Source organism: Astyanax mexicanus, chromosome 24 (assembly GCF_023375975.1).
Source record: "Astyanax mexicanus isolate ESR-SI-001 chromosome 24, AstMex3_surface, whole genome shotgun sequence".
Lineage (NCBI taxonomy): Eukaryota > Metazoa > Chordata > Actinopteri > Characiformes > Acestrorhamphidae > Astyanax > Astyanax mexicanus.
Genome location: NC_064431.1, coordinates 16954886 through 16976999, shown reverse-complemented (window position 1 = coordinate 16976999; position 22114 = coordinate 16954886). Strand labels below are relative to the sequence as shown.

Sequence of the window (22114 nt, the reverse complement as noted above, 5' to 3'; positions counted from 1 at the left end):
TCATTAGCTCTGCTGGTGGCTTAAACACGGCAACAAAATCAGTATCCAACTCGATAAATCATAAAAATGAGGGATGTCGCGAGAGCTCTAGCTAGCTACGACCGAGTCCATGTACGTCGTCACGTGACTCTCTGAGCTGTATACCAATTTAAAAAGAATGCATTTTAGTACAATGTAAATATATTAAAGTTAAAGCTTACTTGAGAAATTTCGAGACTTGGGAAAGTTCTTTTGAGTCTCTTCAGACACAGATCATCTTCATACTAGGCTACATATGTCTGCTATGTTTTTGCTGGCGTGTGACATAACTTGATGTGCAGGTGTGATGGATCGAGTATAAACCAATAGGGTGTCGGAATGGAATATGTTTATACATCTCTACATCCAGTCACAGTCAGATTTACTCTGTCTGGATGGAGAGATTTATCTGGATAGGGTTTTTTTTTTAATGATGAGAAGCTTTAATGAAAACACGCTAAAATTAAATAGGAGTATCAAGGCTATTCTTTTTTTTATTTAAAGAGTAGAAAGTTAAGATATTTGTGTGAAAATGTAAGAAGTAGAAGTTTTAAAAAGTCATTTGAAAAAGAATTACTCCAGTAAAGTATAGATAACCAACATTTCTACTTAAGTAAGATAATGCAGTATTTGTAATGCAGGATTTTTACTGTGTGGATCTGGATTCTTCTCTGCTATTTTCATTTCTGAGAACAGTTTCTGAGGGTGAGGAAACATCTGGAAACACCTGGATCAGATTTGCCTCAGGTAAACCAAACAATTTCTCCTAAATAAATCCAGTTTTATTCTTTATATCAGAGATCATAATCTGTATTTAGAAGCTGTTTATTTCACTCTGAAATTAAATAACTGTATAATTTACAGATCAAAATTACATTTAAATATTCAGAACTTACATTCAGAACTTATAGATGCAGCAACTAAACAGAGAAACACACACACACAAACACGTTTTAAAAAAGCAAAAAAAATAAAGTATAAAAGTATATTTTTTGGGTTAAGGCACAGAGTAAACATACAGTAAATCTCTCTCAGTGTTTTTAAGATGAAATAACAGAAATTAGGAAACCCCCTAATACTTTAAGCTTTTTTTTTTAAACTAAGAAAGCTTCTTTTAGAACTCAATTCTAACTCAATTCTCTCATATTTTACAATTCCCTGGAATGAATGAAAAAAACAGCAATTAAACAATGTACAAAAGTAGTACCAGCAGTAATGGATCCCACTGTATTGCCGTATTTTTCGCACTTTAAGGCTCATTGGATTATTAGGCGGACTATCAATAAACGTGTATTTTCTGGTCTATTTTCATACATAATGCACACTGGATTACAAGGCACATTTTTGCGACACTAGTAACTAGTAGTAGGAACAGGGGTGTTTCTATGTTTTCCTTCTAAATTTAGCAGGTGTAAAGCTAAGCTAAGTAAACAAAAATGTAAGTTAATTCTTTAAAAAAAACCTACACGGACTCCTGAAACCTGTTTACTTGGGTGAGTAAAGTGCTTCTGTTTATTTACCGTAAGCTTAGATTTACAGATTTCCACTAAAGCTGGAGCATTAGCGGCTAACTGCTAACCATGGTTAGCTGCAAATGCTACCCGACAGAGCTACACACACTGAGGAACGCTGAGTGTTCTGGTAAGCTAGGGTGATATTAGCTAGCGGTTTGTGTCCCACGTAGCTTATTTTGACATGGTAAACACACAGACTACAGTCTGATATACTCACCTCTGAATGACAAAAGTGCTGGCGCTTAGCACGGTTAGTGGCTAATGCTAATACCTCTCCAGCAGTGCTATCTGGGATAAGCAGCATGCTACAAGCTGAAAATACCAACCTGTGGATAGCCAAAGAGCTAGTGCTTAGCGTGGTTAGCAGCTAATGCTAATATCGCTAAAGAACTAAACTGAAACTCCTGTATAACGCTGCACTTTAGTGGAGTAGCTTTACTGCTCCTTACAACCTGACTGTTAAAATTCATACATAAGACGCACTAGATTAAAAGGCGCACTGACGAAATTACATGATTTTAAATCCGCCTTATAGTGTGAAAAATACAGTACACAGAGCTGCAGGACAAGGAGCCGTACTGGAGTCTTTACTCAATGCCTTTGGCCTTCAGCTCCTCCCTCACTCTCTTCAGGTAGTCTGGGTCTGGGTAGCCAAAACTGTAAAGAGAAAGAGGAGATCAGAGGCAATAGTATATATCTGCAGAACCAGAGACTATGTTTATCGGTGACACTGCCACCACGCTAAATGAATGACTTACTACTCCTTAATATAATATCACCACCTTAGCTAACTCTTTACAGATTTAAAGTCTTATTTTGACCCAAATATTACCAATTCAGCTAACTACTTACAGATTTAAAGGCTTATTTGGGTGAAATAAGCCTTTAAATCTGTAAGTAGTTACCTGAATTGATAATATTTGTGTGAAATTAGCCTTTAAATCTGTAAGTAGATAGCTGAATTGGTAATATCTGGGTGAAATTAGCCTTTAACTCTGTACGTAGTTAGTTGAATTGGTAATATTTGTGGGAAATTAGCCTTTAAATCTGTTAGTAGTTAGCTGAATTGGTAATATTTGGGTGAAATAAGCCTTTAAATTTGTAAGTAGTTAGTTGAATTGGTAATATTTGGGTGAAATAAGCCTTTAATTCAGCTAACTACTTACAGATTTAAAGGCTTATTTCACCCAAATATTACCAATTCAGCAAACTACTAACAGATTTAAAGTCTTATTTCACCCAAATATTACTTTGTCTTTGAATTTGTTGTAGAACTTCCAACCACATATCAGAGACATAAGAAAGACTTCAAACTAACTTCAGGCTACTCTAGTGTCTATTAGAGCTGGGTGATATTGTAAAAAAAACTCAATATTCTTCAAATATATGAGCAATTCTCAATTATGATTACGATTCACGATTTTCAGTTCCTATATTTAAAAAAATGTAAACAGACACCACCATTTAAAATAAGGCATAACTATTGTTCCCTTTAAATTTAATCAGAATTTTTTTCTTGTCTTTTTTTTACGAATAGTAAGCAGCCCCCTTCAAACTTACATGCAGCTTTTATATTAATCAGTAAAATTGAACATTTTGTTAAGGGGTTAATAAACAGATGCTTAGTTACTTGAGTGATTAATAAATTTACTATAAAATTAAAGTATCAGACTCAAGTGTGGCTGCTCAGTTTATATATACTGGCCAATTGCGAGTGTTTCCATTTTTTAAGCCTCTGATTGGACAATTCTTATCTGGTAAGCTGACTGTAGTTAAAATTTATTTGATATGAGGGGGATTTTTATCTTTACAAAAAATGCCTTCTCACAAGAACTTGAGTTAAAGCTCCACTAGGTAGGATTGAGATAATAATCAATAATCAAAAATTCAATAATCAAGGAAAGCCTACCTAGTGGGGCTTTTTAAAGTGAAAGCAGATTTCTCACTTTCACTGCTTTACACCACAGACTCTATACCACCAGGCATGATGCCAAAACAGTCACACTGTAAGAGTCCTATTCTATTGGCAATACAATGATTTTTTTTTAACTGAAATTGCTGACATGTCTACAAGTATTTGGACATCTCATGTATACTGTAAATGTTTCAATTAAGATCATTTCTGAGATTCAGTTGCTCTTACTACTGCGGCCCACCATTCAAACTGGTTTTATGGTGGATGTCGTTCCAGATCACGGTGTTTTGTTGTCCGGTAGTGATGGAGGTCCCGACAGTAAAGATCAGCCTCTGATTGAACGCTCTATTCAGCAGCTCCAGAACCTGCCGTCCCTCCCGGTTGTCGGGCAGGTAGGCGTAGCGATGCGTCCCACTGAAATACATCCCGGGGTTCGGATGCTCCGCCTAAGTAATAAAATTATAGAAACAATAATTTGTGTTTATTAAAATCTGCTCTTACAGTTTATCTTTACACTCGGCGTAACAGAACATCACCCAGCTCTATAGGCAGAACCATGTCTCAGTCCAACCCTGATACCATACTGACCTGTTAACATAATTAACTGGAAGCAAGTGAAAGTGGGTTAAAAAGTACATATTAATATGTGGTGAAGGGGGTGGGTGTGGCTTAAAGAAAAACAAGAATGTCAGAGGTGAACTAAGTGTCAGATGTTGGTGTGGCTTAAAGCACAAATTTAAATAAGGTGTTAGACGTGGGTGTGGTTTAAAGCTGATATCATGTAAGGAGCTGGAAGCAGGTGTGGTTTTAGCAGAAAGCTTCTAGCATACATTAAAGTGAGGTGCTTAAAGTGGAAGTGGCTTAAAGTAGAAAAGAGGGAGTTGGAAGTGACATAACTACAGTGGGGAAATATTTTTTAATTTGACAAATATTTTTTAAGTTGACAGATACAGAAAATGAACAAAAATTCAGAACTAAAACATGACTGTACTTTTCACACTATAAGGCACACCAGATTATAAGGTGCATTTTAAGAGACACTATAAGGAGCTTCTAATTCAGCAGGTCTTGCAGCAGGGGGTAGCTTACTAAGTTAAAGTAAAGCTAAGCTAAGTAAACAAAACTGTAATAAAAAAGTTAAACGATCACTGGATGTTAATCTAATCCTAAGGAATTCCAGGATGATGCTTGACAATTTCAAGTTTGAACTCCCTCCACAGATTTTCTGTACGATTAAGGTCTGGAGACCAAACCAAAAAAACACTTAAACCACTCCTTTATTGCCTTGGCCATATATATTGGCAAACTTTAGATGAGTCTGTACATAAGCATTCTTAAATAAATCTCAATCCATTAGACACAGTGTGTAACTAATAGTATTCTAATAGACTGGTCTCCTAATAGACTGGTCTCCTAGCTCCCTTGAGATCATTAACAAGCTCCCCCATGTAATTCTGTGCTGATCTCACTTGTCTCTGAATCATCCTTACTCCATGAGATGAGTTCTTGCATGGAGCTCCAGAGTGAGGCCAACTGACTATCTGAATTTTTGCGCCAGTTTCTGTTAATATTTTTTTTATTATAGACATGTCTTTGAAAGAGGGTAAACTTACAAAATCAGCAGGGGATCAAATAATTATTTCCCCAGTGTATGAGTTAAGTGTCAGGAGTATGTGTGGCCTAAGCATATACTTTAAAATTAGACCCAAAAAGTGGGCGTGGCTTAAAACAAAAAGTGAGAGAAGTGAAAGAAGTGAGAGTGCTTTAAATCATAAAAATGTAGGCGATAAGAGTGGGTGTGGTTAATACAAGCTTGTTGATTGGCTGGTTTTGACAACACTATTAAGAATTAACGTATATTTTTCCACTCCTGGATGATATAATATATTATTATTAATTAATAATCTGAGGTTTTAAACATTTTTATTACTATAATGCTGAATTCTTACGGTCTGAGTTCCTCCTGGTATGACATAACTGATCTCGATGGTCCCGCAGTCAGGGTATCCTGGCAGTCTGTCTCTGAGTGGCCTGTGGGTCATCTTCCCTGCAGGCTGGTTTCCTCTCAGCGTTCCGTAGATCTTCTTACACAGTGGGCAGATTTCCCCAAGGCTCTTCACTGAGCCCTCCAGACATGCTCTGCAGAACCCGTGACCACACTGCAGCTTCCTCCGCTCAGTAACTTTATCCAGACAGATCGGACAGTCCTCATCCCCTCCTTCGTCTGATCTCTTGAATAAACTGATAACCCTGTCCATCTCTTCCTCACAGACTGTAATAAAGAAAACATTTATTGTAAATACATTGATGTCCAGCTGTCCACGTTACAAAACTGAATTTCAAATCATTTGTTTTCTTATTACTAAAATTCCATTTCTGAAAAAAGTAGATATTATATGCAATTGATTTTACAACTGTTCATAGTTCAAACAAAAAAGCCCTAAAAATATAATTAATTCAACATTTCATTTTATTATGTATGTATATATATTTTTTTCAGCCATTTATCATTTTCTGCAAATAAATGCTCTAAATTACTATTTTAATTTAGAATTTGGGAGAAATGTTGTTTGTAGTTTGTAGATTTAGAATCTGTAATATAGGCTATAAAATATATATTATAAATTAAGAGACCACTTAACCCTCACTTGTCAAATAAAGATCTTTATTAAATTCGTTTTAAATAATACTACTTAAATTAGTATTATTATAAATTATTTTATCAAAGATTGTCTTTATTTGATCTATTTTAATCTGTAAATCTGTGTACGTTTGCTGAATCACTGACTTTCTATATAAAACGTGTTTTGATTAAAGGTAGTTCCCGGCGGAGGGATATGCGCAGGGTGTGATGCGGGTCCGGACAGGGTAATTCCCACAGTATTCCTGCGCAGTCATTTCAGCGTTTCGTCACGTGGCGCCAAAGAACTGCTTTGTTAACTTTTTTGCTCAAATTCTGTGCGGGTTTATTCGACGTTTTCTTTGATGAAGACAGTAAAAATGATACAAATCTGAGGTAATGTTTAAAGTTGTGGGTCTCCTGGTTAAATCTGAGCTGTTTCTTCACATTTAAACTGTAGTTAGTTTGGTTAACTCTATACTGGCTGTTACTGCGAACCCTCAGCCCCCCTCCTCTGCTGCAGTTCAGGATCAGAATCAATTCTGTATTTAATCATCTGATAATCTGATAAATAAAGTGTGTTTCTTACCCGGACTGATGAGAGTCGGTGGTGTAGAGATCAGTTCTGCTCTCCGCTTCAGTCTGATCCTGTGTTTACAGCGCTGAGAAGAATAAATGAAACTGAAACTGATCTGAGCAGAGGATGTAAAGCTGGATCAACACTGGGCTCTGACCCTTGGATGGATCACACGCCAAAAAAATTGATAAAAAAAATTAAATAAAATTAACCCGGTATGCCACAGATTTTTTTTTATTCACCACCAAAAAGTGAACTAGCTGCATAATATAACCCTAAAGCAACACATAAAAAATTGTGTCATTTTTTTGTGACCACAAAAAGAACATTACAAAAATTAAAAGGATGGTGTAATAACCAAAAGTGTCTGAGGGCAACATCATGCCACGGGGGGTTAAATAAACACTTTTTAACAGATATACAAACAGGAAATAAAGGTTTTATCCCCATTTCTCATCTATGATTTCTGTAAACAGCAGTAATGATCAGATCTGGTGTTAAGACTTGATTACCTTATCGGCTTCTGCTTTTAGTTCCAGTTGCACCAGTAACCTGAAATTCACTAAAAGAAAACATTAAAGCTCTGCCCACCGTTGTCACTAAATCATTTTAAACTTTTAATTTTTAAACGCTTTCAGACACATTTTATCTTTTACCTTTTTAAATTTAAAATAATTTAGTTTTCTTATTATTTTTTTATTTTTATATTCTTTTAATCTGATTTTTAAAAATTGTTTCTCTTATCCCTTCATTTTGAAACCAGATTAATTGCTGGTTGATACAGATTGAGTTTAATACATGGGTTTAATAAGATTTCTACTTCTTAAATAAATATTAATAGTTTTTGTGTGTGTGTAGAAAAGAACAATTTAGTAACAAATAAATTGTCACACAAGACCAGGATAGTGAATCCAAACGCAGGTTTATTTGACAAAAACAGACAATAATCCAAGCAAATAAGGCAGACGAGGGAATTCCAAAAATCGAGGTCTTAGACAGAAAAAAGGTCATATAACAACAACAACAAGATGAGATAAACGCTTCGAATTGCAGGAAAACTGACAAGACGTCGCAAAAAGGCATGCGTGAGAGAGACTTAAATAGCACACTGATTACAAGGTGAGATCAAGTGAGACTACTAATACTGAGGCGAGAGCGACCTCCTGTGGCGTGGAGGCGCATTACCACGGTCACTGGTGACATAAATGGTTTACATTATTATTACATTGTTACATGAAATTCATTGTGGACAGACTGTTTTGCATACTTTATTGAGGAATGGATTTACTGATAGAATATATCTGGTCAATGCCCTTTAAAAGCTGCATATGTAGGAATGTCCACAGCAATTCTGTGCAACAAAGGTAGGCCTATCAGATTCTAATCATCAAATTGTAGATTGTAAGTGGTTCACAGGTAGTTATTTTAGATTTCTTGTAAACTTGTCTGGATACTGAACCTCGGTTGGGCCAGTGGGATGGCTCGAAGCTGGCAACGAAAAAATTCCCTTATTTTTAAATCCAAAACTTGACAGGTATGATGTGTTATGTGTGGTATTAGTTTAACCTGATTAAACTTTTTTTTTTTCTTTCAAATTCTCGCCTGTATTACAGTGAGGACAGGAGCGCCCTCTCCTGCTGGCTTTACGGTACAGCACTGTGACCCAGTCGGTCTGGTTAGTCCAGCTGTTGTTTGGACTTTACCTGTCTGAGCTGCAGGTGTGGTGCGTGCCCAACCCGATCCTGTGAACAACACTTTCTCATCAGATTACAAACTATTATCTTATGACCTTTGGCATGTACGTGTACACGACCAAGAGACAAACTGGAAAATTCTGATTGCTAAAACGCTCATCTCTCATCTTATATTACATTTCATTTTATCTCAGATGTTTCTTAAAAAATTGATTAGGAGACAAAAAAGGACAGATGGAGGATTTACTCTCTATACATATTAAATCTGTATTTTTATTTCAGAATAAGCAGCAAGAACTACAGAATCATTCAGAAATTCAGGACTAAATATAATTGTTTTATATATTTAGTTAAGATACAAAACAAAAACTCCCCATATCATCAAGAGAAACAATTTTATACAAAATATATAATATAAAAATGTTACTCCAGAAGTCTTCAGGTTTATTATTAACTCATTCTGAACTCCTGCCCTTAGTAAACCAGTATTGTTTTGGCAGGTGTCAGCTTAACACTGAACTAAAACTCAGGAGATTACAGTGTCTTACAGTGTAAGAATTATGCTAAAATCTTGTTTATTTCTCCATTTGATCTGTATTATCTCTAAGAAAATACTTAAGATATAAACAAGTGTAAAATTACAAAAGTTCAAAATAATATTAACATTATTTAACACCATAAACAACGACTAAAGTTAATAAGGAAAATCATGATATTTAGCATAAGCCTTAAACTTAATTTTGTCTGTTTTAATCTGTTTTTCTGTTTTTCAGAATGAGAAATAACCATTTAAGGTAGGAGTAAACCAAATATTTAGCAACATCCAGCAATATTAAAGCCAAGACTAGATGAAAGATGAATAATATATTTATTCAAATAATTTAATTCTATTTTTATTCCCTTTTTTCCATAATTTGGAAAGGCAATTCTCCAATCCCTATCCATATAAACTCCCCCTATTACTAATAATACTCCCAACACTAGGAGGATGAGGAGGGTGAAGATGAGCGAGGAACGTCTCCTCCGATACACTGGATCCCCAGCTCATCACCCAACAGACGCCTGTGCTGATAGGAGTGATAAGGAAAGAGAGCACCACCTACTGTAAACACTCAGTGAGAACATATTAAACCGTACTCTCTCGGACTCCGGCTGCTGATGGAGAAGCAGCATGATCAGTGATTCCAAACAGCACTTCTCCAATCATGAGAAAAAAAGTCCACTGGTCCACTTGGAACCCACTAGAATAGATTATCATTTTAAATTACTTGATCAAATCACAACCAGGTGAGATGTTAAACATGTAATAGTTTTTAACTCTGTAGATCAAGAAAATGTAGGCTTTTTATATGTATGCAATGTTCGTCAAAATAGGAATACTCTGTGAAAACCTGCAAAAAACTGTTGGCTCCTGGTTTTTGGTTCCTGTCAAATGTTTTATTTTGTTCTAAGGGATAAAACTGAAAAATATATCCATGCTTTTACCTATTCATTAATATTATCCTGTAAAATTATAACAGTGACAGAACTGCAGGGTATCTGAAGCTCCTGTGAAGCTCTGAATCGACGTCCAGATAAACCCAGTTGGTCTAAACTGGAAACTCGATGCCTTTGGCCTTCAGCTCCTCTTTAACTCTCTTCATGTAGTTGGAGTCCGGATAACCGTTTCTGTGTCAATAGAAGGAGTTCAGAGTTATTAGAGTTGATTTAGTGTGATTTATGAGAAAATTATAGAACTCTTAAAATAATTATGGTCACTCTTACCCTTCAGGGCCTCCAGTCGTGTTAGTTTTATGATGAATGTCATTCCAGATAACAGTGTTCTGTGCTCCAGTGGTCGTGGACTTCCCGACAGTAAAGATCAGTCTCTGATCAAAAGCTCTGATCAGCAGATGCAGAACCTGCCGTCCTTCAGGACTGTCAGGCAGGTAAGCTCTGCACTTTATCCCACTGTAGGGATGCCCAGGGTTTGGATGCTCATCCTAAATAAAACCAGAGGTAACGTGAGCAAAACTCAATATCAACAGTCTAGCTCTGGTAGAGTGTTTTCAGAGACCTGATAAATGTACAGGAGTTGGACAATGAAACGGACACACCTGTCATTTTAGTGTGGGAGGTTTCATGACTAAATTGAAGCAGCCTGGTGGCCAATCTTCACATTGCACCAGTAAGAGCAGAGTGTGAAGGTTCAATTAGCAGGGTAAGAGCACATTTTTGCTCAAAATATTGCAATGCACACAACATTAGAGGACAAATTGTTGCTGGCGCATCTGTGACCACGACAGCAAGTCTTTGTGATGTATCAAGAGCCACGGTATCCAGGGTAATGTCAGCATACCACCAAGAAGGACGAACCACATCCAACAGGATTAACTGTGGACGCAAGAGGAAGCTGTCTGAAAGGGATGTTCGGGTGCTAGAACCACGGCTGCCCAAATCACGGCAGAATTCATTGTGCACCTCAACTCCTGTTTCCACCAGAACTGTCCGTCGGGCCAATAAATTATTGTGGTCTAAAACAAGGTGTTTCAGTTTCATTGTCCAACCCCTGTAAATAACACTGGTAAGTATTAGTAAATTAGATTACGGTTACCTAAAATTTTACATAGGCCTGGACAATAATTTGATATCTGTATTTATCGAGATAAGAAACGTTTTATTAATGCTGATATCATTTTTGTGGTATTTCTATATGTATTATTTACAGAATCACGGACAGACTAAAATAAAATTTTCAGACAGTAGTAGCAGGTACATATTTCCATTGCATGGATTCTTCACAGTTTTTCGGAGGCCATCGTATATTTATATCAATGTGGAAATTATATCGTATCAACTGAAATTAAGGAATTATGAATATATGAAATTAAATGTGGCCATATCATCCAGCACTTATTTTACATAATGCAATATTAATATGCAATAAAAATTAAAGAAAAAGATCTAACTGTATTTTGTCACCACAAATCTACTCTTTTCAGTTTAGTTAATTATTGCAGCAGTTGACTAATGCTTAGGTCACACAACATGATTTAGCTAGTTTTTTTTTCAGTCCTTAACTGTTTTTTTGTTGATTGTTGACAAAATGTCCCAGAAAATATCTGGTATGTTTAATATCTGATCCAGTTGGCATCTGGGAGTCAAGAGAAGTTGCTTGCTACAGCCAAAGCGATCAAGTAGAAAGAGAACCATGGCTACAAATCACATATTACGCATGGCCAGAGCCTGTTTATGGAGAGCCTGCCCACTTTTTATTGCCCCTTTATATCAGAACAAAGGCAAAATGAAAGAGAGTCCTCTATTAATGGGGTGAATGCAGCTAAAAACTAAAAACTTAAACAAGTGCTGAAGTTACAGACAGAGATTATTATTATTATTAGTTCTTGCATACGTTTAGTTCTGGCATGTACTTGTGAACAAAACGTGTTTCTGTAGAGAAGCCTGGATTTCGTATGAAAATCATATAATTCGTGAATCTGTCTCTCAGATTGGACATGTAGTGTAAAAGATTTGCCATGTAGCTACAACAAATATTCACCAGGCATAATGTTAGTCATTTTTACATTTTTAATTCTAGGTGCCAGTATTTCTAGAAGAAATGTAAGAAAGATAATCACATATCTTTACAGTTTTTCTAAACACATTTTTAATAATGATGAATTCTTACCGTCTGAATTCCACTGGGAATATCATAAATAATCTCAATCGTTCCACAGCGAGGATAACCTGGAAGATCATATCTGAGCGTGCTGTATTTCATCTCCCCCTCAGGTTGGTTTCCTGTCAGCATCCCATAGCTTCTCTTACACACGGGGCAGATTTCCCCCATGCTCTTTGCCGCCCGCTTCTGACACACTCTGCACAACCTGTGACCACACTTCAGTTTCACTAGGTCAGAAAATGATTCCATGCAGATTGGACAGTCATCTTTATATTTACTTTTATTACTTTCTTTCTGTTTAGAATTCTTATGTCTCTGATTATCATTGGTCCTCTGTACAGTTTCTGGTCTAATCAGAGATGCAGTCACCTCCGGTTGCTTTGGGAATGGTAAATTTTCTGTACTAATGAGTGTCTTTGGCTCGTCATCAAACCCTGGATCTCTGTCCATGCTCTGGTATGCAGGATCTGACTGCTCTGCATTTTTGTCCTCTACACCAACAAGGCGATGTCTCTCCAGTGCCTCCACCACAGTCCTCTCCTGGTCAGGGACACTCACTGCAGACAGAACAACCTCTAGGTAGAGCTGCATGAAGTCCTTTAGGGCGTGACTTTCCTGATTGACAGGCTGATTATCTCTGGACTGTATTGTCACTTTAGCAGAGCCGTGCGAATGTTCATCACAAAACTGAACTCCATATTTCTGTTCAATATTAAGCAGATGTTTCTCAAACCTCTTCTTCATCACTCTCCAGTGTGTCTCGTTCATCAGGATTGGATCTGTCTTCAGTTCTGAGGTTCTAGACGTCTGTCGAGATGCAACCTCTCCACTATCCTCTGAATTCAGTCGACTCTGAACTCCTGATACGGTATTTTTTGACCCAAAGAGCCTGCATCCATCTACTGACATCATTAACACCATTTTAGCCTCGTCTGATTGAATATTACGCACCACGTTTTTTGCTATATCAGAATCCAGTTGAGTTTGGGGGATGGTGAGAGACTGTAGACTGGTTGTACTGGTCTGGTAGAGGTCCATCAGTTTATCCTTGGCTTTTCTCACAGAATCAGGCCTGGTCTGATCCTCAGCAGTAACTGAAACTGAAACCTCTGCATCTATTTTAACTCCAAACTTGTCCTGGATTTGGTTGATCTCCTTTTTGTAGGCTTGGCTGAAGTACCAGTAATGGTGGAGAGGGGTGATAAGGGCAGGTAAAGCTACACTGGGCCCTGAGATCTCAACAATTGAATCATTTCTTACTGCACCAGTATTCATCCCAGCTTCAGATCCTTCAACAATTTCACAAACCTCTCTGTAGAATCTCTCAGCTTCAGCTAAAGATCCAGAAAATGATAGTTTGTTTCCAGCCTGGTATTTCCCCATCCTCTTCCGAAGCTCAGTCTGAACTTCCTTAGGCCATTTGTCTAAATCGATGACTGCATTGACAAACATGTCCGCCTATAAGCATAAAAAAACAGTTTAAAACTTAGTAACGTGAGTGCCAGTGTCTGAAACAGTGTTAAAAATGATTAATCATATAATAAAACTAAATACATGTCTGTGGAAAGCACTGTTTATACTATGTTTAATCAGCTCTGATCCCAGATAATTGTAAAAACCTTACTTTTAAAGCCCATGGAAAATATGAATTTTATTTCTAATTTAGTTAATTTCAAGGATTTCAAAATCACAAAATCTATCATTGACCTTCGTTCAGTTTCACCCAAAAGAGCAATTTGGCCCTTCTGGTCCTCCCGTGTAAATGTATAAAGTATTTCCTATGAATATCTTCCCAAAGTCTAATATATCTCTTCTGCATTTTACCAGCATCACTTTACTCCTAATGAACAAATTGACTGGTATAAAAAGTCAGGCTGACTTCAGCAGAATCTTGACCAATCTCATAGCTAACGAAAGAGCTTGTCCCATTCAAGTCTGAGCAAATGGTAAGCTGTCGCTTAGCAACAACCTTAGTGATCTAACCAGTAAGCTTTCCAATTCACCAAAACTGTGTTTAAAACTGCTCCTTGTTACAGACATTGTGCACTTTTTAACAGTGCATCATGGTACATTTTATTCAGTACATAGTTCACACTTGAACACCCACAAAATGTAGTGTAAAGACGATGTACGCTAGAATTTACAATGTCTTCCGCGGGACCAAACCGGTGCCTGTGAGCATCCAGGGCATGGATATTGAGATATCAGAAAGAAAGAAAGAAAGAAAGAAAGAAAGAAAGAAAGAAATATAAATATATATATATATATATATGTTTTTTTGTTGTTGTTGTTTTTTTTTCTGACCTGTTTCTCTGTCCTTTCCTCTGTACTGCTGTAACATTGTAAATTTCTCCACTGGGGGATTAATAAAGGATTATCTTATCTTATCTTATCTTATACCATAATGCAGTCCGGTAGTGTTGTGCCAGATGGCCTCAGAGTGATACAAATGAAAAATTGTTTGTTGGTTTGTTGTCACCTAGTCAGTTCACTATATAGCAATTTTAATATAGTGAATAGTGAAGGAGTTAATGAGTGAACCATTCTGATCACAGCACACAACCACACAGTTCTCAAAAAAGTCTGAAGAGTGTAACTGGCAATTTGTTAGGCATGTTTTATCATATTTCTGCTTTGTATTAAGCCCGGTAAATCAGACCTCTTGCAGTCTCCTATATCTCTTGGAGAAAACATTTGTTAAATTAAAATACTTTCCTAAACGTTTTACCCACTGTCTCTATTTTTGAAGGTGAGTTTCTGTTGGGTAAGAGAGGCATTTTTAGGTATTTAGAGCTGTAGTAAGGGGTGTGCCCACTCTAATAATATTAACCTGTTGCAGGTAAGGAGATGGTTTTGCCTGGTCAGCAACTTTTGCCTCTTTGTCTCCTGATCTGTAAAGATCCTGTAGAAGAACAGAGCAGATTAGATCATTCTACATTCAGCACATACAGAACAGAACTGATATCACAAATCAAGAATAATCAACCAACAGTTTTATTTATTAACTCCACAAATGTTCTGAAGAGCCAGGTTCATACAGTGTTCTGCAGGTCCTGTGTATCTCAGTATAAACCTTTTAAATTCTCTTTTCTGCTTAAAATGTCCACTGTCAAACCAATTAATACATTTCATTTATACCTCCTTTTCTTTCTGCTGTTGATTCAGTTCTGCAGTTGGATCATTAAGCACCAAAAAAACACAGAGGTGATTAAAGTCTACATTTCCTACAGCAGCTGTACTTGAAAGATTTCCAGCAGGGGTATTACTCGGATAAACACCATGTATATTAAAGTCTTGTTCCTGTGAGAGAAAGGTCTCTTGTGGATTTAATCATCTGCTTATTTACAGAAGTCTGTTTAGTATGATCTGTAAATCTTTTAAAGACTTCAGGAGTCACAATGATCTGTATTTACAAAAGAATCTGTTTATTTGAGACAGGCCACACAGCCACACAAGGACAGCACAGTTTAATAATCAGACACAATACAGTAAATGATCCGGAGTTATCCCTAAATGCTCATGGTCACCTCCTGCTCCTGACCAGTTCATAAAGCACAGTCTGATGCAGTCAGTGAGTCTACCCGTCACCAGGACTGTAAACTATTATTAAAAGCCTAGGTAATTGAAATGTTTAGTATAAGGTGCGCATGTGTTACTCACCTGTGAGTCTGGTGTTTGTGCTGATTTTTTTATTCCAGATCTGTAAAGATCCTGTAGAAGAAAAGAGCAGATTAACTTATTCTACATTCTGAACTGAACTGATATCACAAATAAAGAATAATTAACAAACAGTTTTATTTAAAACTTATTATACATGTTACTGTATATTATCAGGAGTGAACCATCATTGTGTAATGAAAATAACTCCGCAAATGTTCTGAAGAGCCAGGTTCATACAGTGTTCTGCAGGTCATGTGTATCTCATTATAAACCTTTTAAATTCTTTTTTCTGCTTAAAATGTCCACTGTCAAACCAATTCATAAATGTCATTTATACTTCCTTTTCTTTCTGCTGTTGATTCAATTCTGCAGTTGAATGCTGAAAAAAAGAATTTTTATTAAGTTAAAATGTCAGATACCAAAGTTTTACACTATATTTAATTAATTTAGCTACAGGATTATATGCTGCCATTATAAAGTACTAAAACTTGTCTTGGGCTTGTTTGTTTAGGTTCAGCATCCTCAACCTGGAAACCCAGATGGATTATTGGATATACAGTAGATGTAATTAAAGCAGTTACTCACCACTGAGTCTACATTTCCTCCAGCAGCTGTACTTGAAAGATTTCCAGCAGGGGTATTACTTGGATAAACACCATACAAACTATTGTTTGATGCCTGTGAGAGAAAAATCTCTTTGATCATCTCCTCAAATACAGAAGTCCATTCAGTATGATCAGTAAATCTTTGAAAGACTTTAGGAGTCACAGTTATTATCTTTATTAACAAAAGAATCTGTCTATTTTCCTTATTTCATTGATCTGTTTATTTGAGAAGATTTAGATTTCTAACATACAGCCTTGACTTCAACCCCGCATGATCAAGATCTAACTGAACCCTCCTGGACACATCCTCTGTACCCACAATAAGCACATCTATCTTGTCCTCATTCAGCCTGAGAAAGTTCTCAGACATCCATGCTTTAACTGCTGAGACACAATTAGTAAGATTGACCAGTCTCCCAATGTCATTTCTGAGTATCATCAGCATAGAAATTAAAAGAGACATTAAAACTGCAAATGAGGTCACCCAGAGGGAGCATGTACAAAGAAAATAACAAAGGACCCAAAATAGAACCCTCTGGCACCCCACTAGGAAGAGGTGCTAATGCAGACATCCTACCCCCATCCGACACTACAAATGACCCATTTAACAAATAAGAGTGAAACCACTCTAGTGCCATCCTAGAGATCCCAGCCCACTTGTGCAACCGTTCTAGTAGGATACCATGATCAGTGGAATTGAATGCTGCACTAATGTCTAAAAGAATTAAGATAGAAACATCGCCTGCAGATGAGATTATTCTACATTCAGCACAAACTGAACAGAACTGATATCACAAATAAAGAAAAATAACAGACAGACAGATGTTACTGTATATTATCAGGAGTTAACCATCACTGTGCAATAAAAGGTAACAGAAATGTTTAGTATACGGTGCACATGTGCTTCTCACCTGTATTGTTGTTGGTGAAGGTCTTACTAGTTTCCTCATATTCAAGCGTTTAGAAACCACGGCTTTGTGATTGACGGGGGCAATGTCAAGTTCGGGACTCTGGGGAAAGACAAGAGGAAGGGTTGCAGGTGGAAGAACAAATTGTGTATGCTTAGCAGTAAACATAACAGTGTATTGTATGTTGTATGTGTTTATTGTCTATCGTGTTGATGTTTTGTTTGTTTATGTTTTTTACGTAAGCCCGCCAGCCAGAAGAAAGGTCTGGGTCTACTGGTTGAGGCAGGGCTTGGTGTTTAAATAGTCGGGGGGATTTTTTGTGTGGAGTTTCTTGAATGTGGGTTGTGTGTATGTGGACACGCAGCCTCTGACACTAGCTGGCAGATGTTATGCCAGAATAAACCAGCTGGAACTGAGAAATCATGACAAGAAGGCTATGTTACTTCCTGACCAATGATAACACTTTCCTTTTTACACAGTTTTTATTTTCTCGTAATTCCACTTGCCAGTGTGAACCCATAATAAATCACTTAATGTGTCAAATCGACATGTGAAGTCAGACCTGATCCTTGCAGGGTAAAGCCTACCCTCCTTTCTGAGTTACTTCTTATACCAATGCTGCTGCAAACCAGAACACATCGTCACACTTTCACACAACCCTGAACAACCCTGCGACTAGTACACTTCAATTTAAAAGTCAACTAAATATGAGGGCTGTGTTCCAATATGATCTTCTATGCTTTAAAAAAACCTGATGTGTATCAGTCCTAAATTAAAAAGTACAGGATACAGGATTAAATAATTAAACGTTTAAAAAAATAAAAATATAAATTTTAAAGGTGAGTTTCTGTTGGGTAAGAGAGGCATTTTTAGGTATTTAGTGCTGTAGTAAGGGGTGTGCCCACTCTAATAATTTTAACCTGTTGCAGGTAAGGAGATGGTTTTGCCTGGTCAGCAACTTTTGCCTCTTTGTCTCCTGATCTGTAAAGATCCTGTAGAAGAAAAGAGCAGATTAGATCATTCTACGTTCAGCACATACTGACCAGAACTGATATCACAAATCAAGAATAATCAACCAACAGTTTTATTTAATTTAATTTAATTTAATTAACTCCACAAATGTTCTGAAGAGCCAGGTTCATACAGTGTTCTGCAGGTCATGTGTATCTCATTATAAACCTTTTAAATTCTTTTTTCTGCTTAAAATGTCCACTGTCAAACCAATTAATAAATGTCATTTATACCTCCTTTTCTTTCTGCTGTTGATTCAATTCTGCACTTGGATCCTAAAAAAAATCATTTTTATTAAGTTACAATGTCAGATACGAAAGTTTTACACTATATTTAATTAATTTAGCTACGTCATTATATGCTGCCATTATAAAGTACTGAAACTTGTCTTGTGCTTGTTTGTTTAGGTTCAGCATCCTCAACCTGGAAACCCAGATGGATTACTGGATATACACTACAGACCAAAAGTTTGGACACACCTTCTCATTCAATGTGTTTTCTTTATTTTCATGAATATTTACATTGTAGATTCTCACTGAAGGAATCAAAACTATGAATGAACACGTGGAGTTTTATATATATATATTTATATTTATATAACATGTTTTATATTCTAGTCTCTTTAAAATAGCCCCCCTTTGCTCTGATTACTGCTTTGCTCACTCTTGGCATCATTCTTTCAATGAGCTTCGAGAGGTGGTCACCTGAAATGGTTTTCCAACAGTCTTGAAGGAAGGAGTTCCCAGAGGTGTTTATTAGCACTTGTTGCCCCTTTGCCTTCACTCTGTGGTCCAGCTCACCCCAAACCATCTGGATTGGGTTCAGGTCCAGGTACTGTGGAGATCAGGCCACCTGCTGCAGCTCTCCATCCCTCTCCTTCTTGGTCAAATACACTCTTAAATGATGGCCACTCGCTTTTCTTCAGTTAGCTGATTGGTTCTTGCTATCATATGAATTTTAACAGTTGTCCAATAGGACTGTCGGCTGTGTAGCAACCTGACTTCTGCACAACACAACTGATGGTCCTAACCCCATTGATAAAGCAAGAAATTCCAATAATTACCCCGATAAGGCCTGATAAAACCATTTCAGGTGATCACTTTTTGAAGCTCATTGAAATATGCCAAGAGAGTGCAAAGCAGTAATCCGAGCAAAGGGGGGCTATTTTGAAGAAACTAGAATATAAAACATGTTTTCAGTTATTTAACCTTTTTTTTTTAAGTACATAAAACCCCACATGTGTTCATTCATAGTTTTGATGCCTTCAGTGAGAATCTACAATGTAAATATTCATGAAAAAAAAGAAAACGCATTAAATGAGAAGGTGTGTCCAAACTTTTGGCCTGTAGTGTATAGTAGATGTAATTAAAGCAGTTACTCACCACCGAGTCTCCATTTCCTCCAGCAGCTGTACTTGAAAGATTTCCAGCAGGGGTATTACTCGGATAAACACCATACAAACTATTGTTTGATGCCTGTGAGAGAAAAATCTCTTTGATCATCTCCTCAAATACAGAAGTCCATTCAGTATGATCAGTAAATCTTTGAAAGACTTTAGGAGTCACAGTTATTATCTTTATTAACAAAAGAATCTGTCTATTTTCCTTATTTCATTGATCTGTTTATTTGAGAAGGACAGTGCAATTTGATAATCATACACATTACAGTAAATAATCTAGAATTAGCCTTAAATGCACATGGTCACCATGGTCAGTAGCTCCTGACCAGTTCTTAAAGCACAGTCTGTAAGCAAATCACTCAGGGATAAGTGCATTTCTATTTTAAAGTCAACTAAATACGGAATTTATGGAAAGGAGTCGCCATTTTTCTAAATTGTGCATCCATGTATCTATACAATAATCTTATTATAGATCCATCTATGTATCACAGAATAAAAATAGTTACAAAGCTTATTGAATGGGAAACACTGTACAGTATAAACACTGACACAACAGCCAATCACATCAAACTATGTCCAGTAGATGAAATATTGTAGTGCAGTGGATTATAGCATTCTCTTTTGCCTCCTCCCCTATTAGTAACTGTAACATATGTTATGTACTTAAGAGACACCCGTAGTTAAAAACTCACACGTGTGTAATGATGCATGTGAACTAGAAGGCAGAATAATAAAAAAAGCCAACTGAACAAAACGGTGGTCTCTTGTCCATACATTACATGGTGTCAGAATAAAGCACAAAAATAAGAAACTAAAATTGCACAACTATAGCCGCCTTCAGCGCTGTGTTTGTAAGGCAATCTGGATGAAAATTGGAGACTATGGGAGCATAAATTTGACCTGTCTCTTATCGAGTGGCATTGCTGAAAAGTCTGAGAAAGTGCAGTGCGCCACCTTTCAGCACGTTGTAGGAGAAGATGCAGTGAAGGTCTACAACACGTTCCATTTCAATGAGGCAGAAACAGACAAAATAGACGCGCTAAAAGACAAGTTCATAAACAGAGGTGGGAAAAGTACTGAAAAATAGTAATTAAGTAAAAGTAACTTAACTTTGCTAAAATTCTACTCAAGTAAAAGTAAAAAGTACCCATCTAAAAATCGATCACTATGAGCCAATAAGGAACGTGCCCTACATTCACCATTTGTTCTTCACAAGAGCTCCGGGTCCTGCTGAAAGCATTAACGCGTACGTCACAGTCCTGAAGAACAAGGCAAAAGACCACAAAGGCCATATATATCTGTTGTGCTAATGAAGTGACGTCCAGTCAAGTGAAAGTAAGTAAGTAATCTTTATTTATATAGCACTTTTCCAGAGCAACTCACAAAGTGCTTTATAGATTACAGAAAGTATATCAAAATAGATCAAATAAGCAAAGACAGATGCATCAATGTAACAAACTGTCAGCATAATCACAATTTCCATACACTACAGAAAGCAAGAGAATAAAAATAAGTCTTTAAACGTTTCTTAAAGGCATGAACCGATGTTGACAGTCTGATATCAGTAGGGAGATCATTCCACAGTCTGGGAGCATAAGCTGCAAAAGCCCGGTCACCCTTTAGCTTTAATTTAGTTCCTGGAACAGTCAATAAACCTCGGTTGGAGGACCCTAAAGACCTTACATTATTAAGTGGACAGAAATGTAAGCTGGGGCCTCATTATGTACAGCCTGGTAGATCAACAGTAACATTTTTAAATCAGTTCTGTATCTCACTGGTAACCAGTGAAGAGAGGCCAGCACTGGAGTAATGTGGTTCTTACGTTTTGTCCGGGTTAAAAGACGAGCAGCTGCATTTTGTACAAGCTGCGGTCGAGACACGTCTCTCTGACTCAGGCAGGTGAACAGGGCATTAAAATAGTCTAATGAGACAAAGGCATGAATAAGTTTCTTAGTGTCCTAAAAAGGTCAGGAAGTTTCTGGTCTTGCTGATGTTTCTAAGCTGAAGGAAGCATGATTGAAGTAGCTTTTTCGTATGACCAGTAAAATTTAGATAGGGATCAAAAATCACACCCAGATTTCTAACATACAGCCTTGACTTCAACCCCGCATGATCAAGATCTAACTGAACCCTCCTGGACACATCCTCTGTACCCACAATAAGCACATCTATCTTGTCCTCATTCAGCCTGAGAAAGTTCTCAGACATCCATGCTTTAACTGCTGAGACACAATTAGTAAGATTGACCAGTCTCCCAATGTCATTTCTGAGTATCATCAGCATAGAAATTAAAAGAGACATTAAAACTGCAAATGAGGTCACCCAGAGGGAGCATGTACAAAGAAAATAACAAAGGACCCAAAATAGAACCCTCTGGCACCCCACTAGGAAGAGGTGCTAATGCAGACATCCTACCCCCATCCGACACTACAAATGACCCATTTAACAAATAAGAGTGAAACCACTCTAGTGCCATCCTAGAGATCCCAGCCCACTTGTGCAACCGTTCTAGTAGGATACCATGATCAGTGG

General features: G+C 37.0%; 2 protein-coding genes across 3 annotated transcripts; both read right to left on the bottom strand.

Annotated features, from left to right (window-relative positions):
- Window positions 1-825: 825 nt before the first annotated feature.
- LOC103045835 (probable E3 ubiquitin-protein ligase DTX3) lies at window positions 826-6792 on the bottom strand. 2 transcript variants are annotated; one of them, XM_022682629.2, is made up of 4 exons: window positions 6657-6792; window positions 5397-5719; window positions 3689-3893; window positions 826-2189 (listed from the first exon to the last, which is right to left on the bottom strand). In XM_022682629.2, the coding sequence occupies exons 2-4, from the start codon at window positions 5703-5705 to the stop codon at window positions 2161-2163; spliced, it is 543 nt and encodes a 180-aa protein (XP_022538350.1). In that variant the 5' UTR covers window positions 5706-5719; window positions 6657-6792; the 3' UTR covers window positions 826-2160. The 2 variants fall into 2 exon arrangements, with proteins under 2 accessions (XP_022538350.1, XP_022538349.1); XM_022682628.2 differs by having other exon boundaries at window positions 3676-3893; window positions 6657-6789.
- Window positions 6793-9585: 2793 nt separating this feature from the next.
- On the bottom strand, window positions 9586-19673 carry LOC103024436 (E3 ubiquitin-protein ligase DTX3L-like). The gene is made up of 7 exons (XM_049471993.1): window positions 19566-19673; window positions 18417-18458; window positions 15660-15710; window positions 14830-14901; window positions 12006-13457; window positions 10103-10320; window positions 9586-10006 (listed from the first exon to the last, which is right to left on the bottom strand). The coding sequence occupies exons 5-7, from the start codon at window positions 13449-13451 to the stop codon at window positions 9928-9930; spliced, it is 1743 nt and encodes a 580-aa protein (XP_049327950.1). The 5' UTR covers window positions 13452-13457; window positions 14830-14901; window positions 15660-15710; window positions 18417-18458; window positions 19566-19673; the 3' UTR covers window positions 9586-9927.
- Between the last annotated feature and the right edge of the window lie 2441 nt (window positions 19674-22114).

Coding starts and splice junctions, on each gene's coding strand:
- LOC103045835 (XM_022682628.2), bottom strand. CDS start 5,705: ATGGACAGGGTTATCAGTTTATTCAAGAGATCAGACGAAGGAGGGGAT. Junction 3,894..5,396: donor TACCAGGAGGAACTCAGACC/GTAAGAATTCAG, acceptor TTTATTACTTAG/GCGGAGCATCCGAACCCCGG. Junction 2,190..3,675: donor TTGAATGGTGGGCCGCAGTA/GTAAGAGCAACT, acceptor TTCTCTTTACAG/TTTTGGCTACCCAGACCCAG.
- LOC103024436 (XM_049471993.1), bottom strand. CDS start 13,451: ATGTTTGTCAATGCAGTCATCGATTTAGACAAATGGCCTAAGGAAGTT. Junction 10,321..12,005: donor TTCCCAGTGGAATTCAGACG/GTAAGAATTCAT, acceptor GGTTTTATTTAG/GATGAGCATCCAAACCCTGG. Junction 10,007..10,102: donor ACGACTGGAGGCCCTGAAGG/GTAAGAGTGACC, acceptor CTATTGACACAG/AAACGGTTATCCGGACTCCA.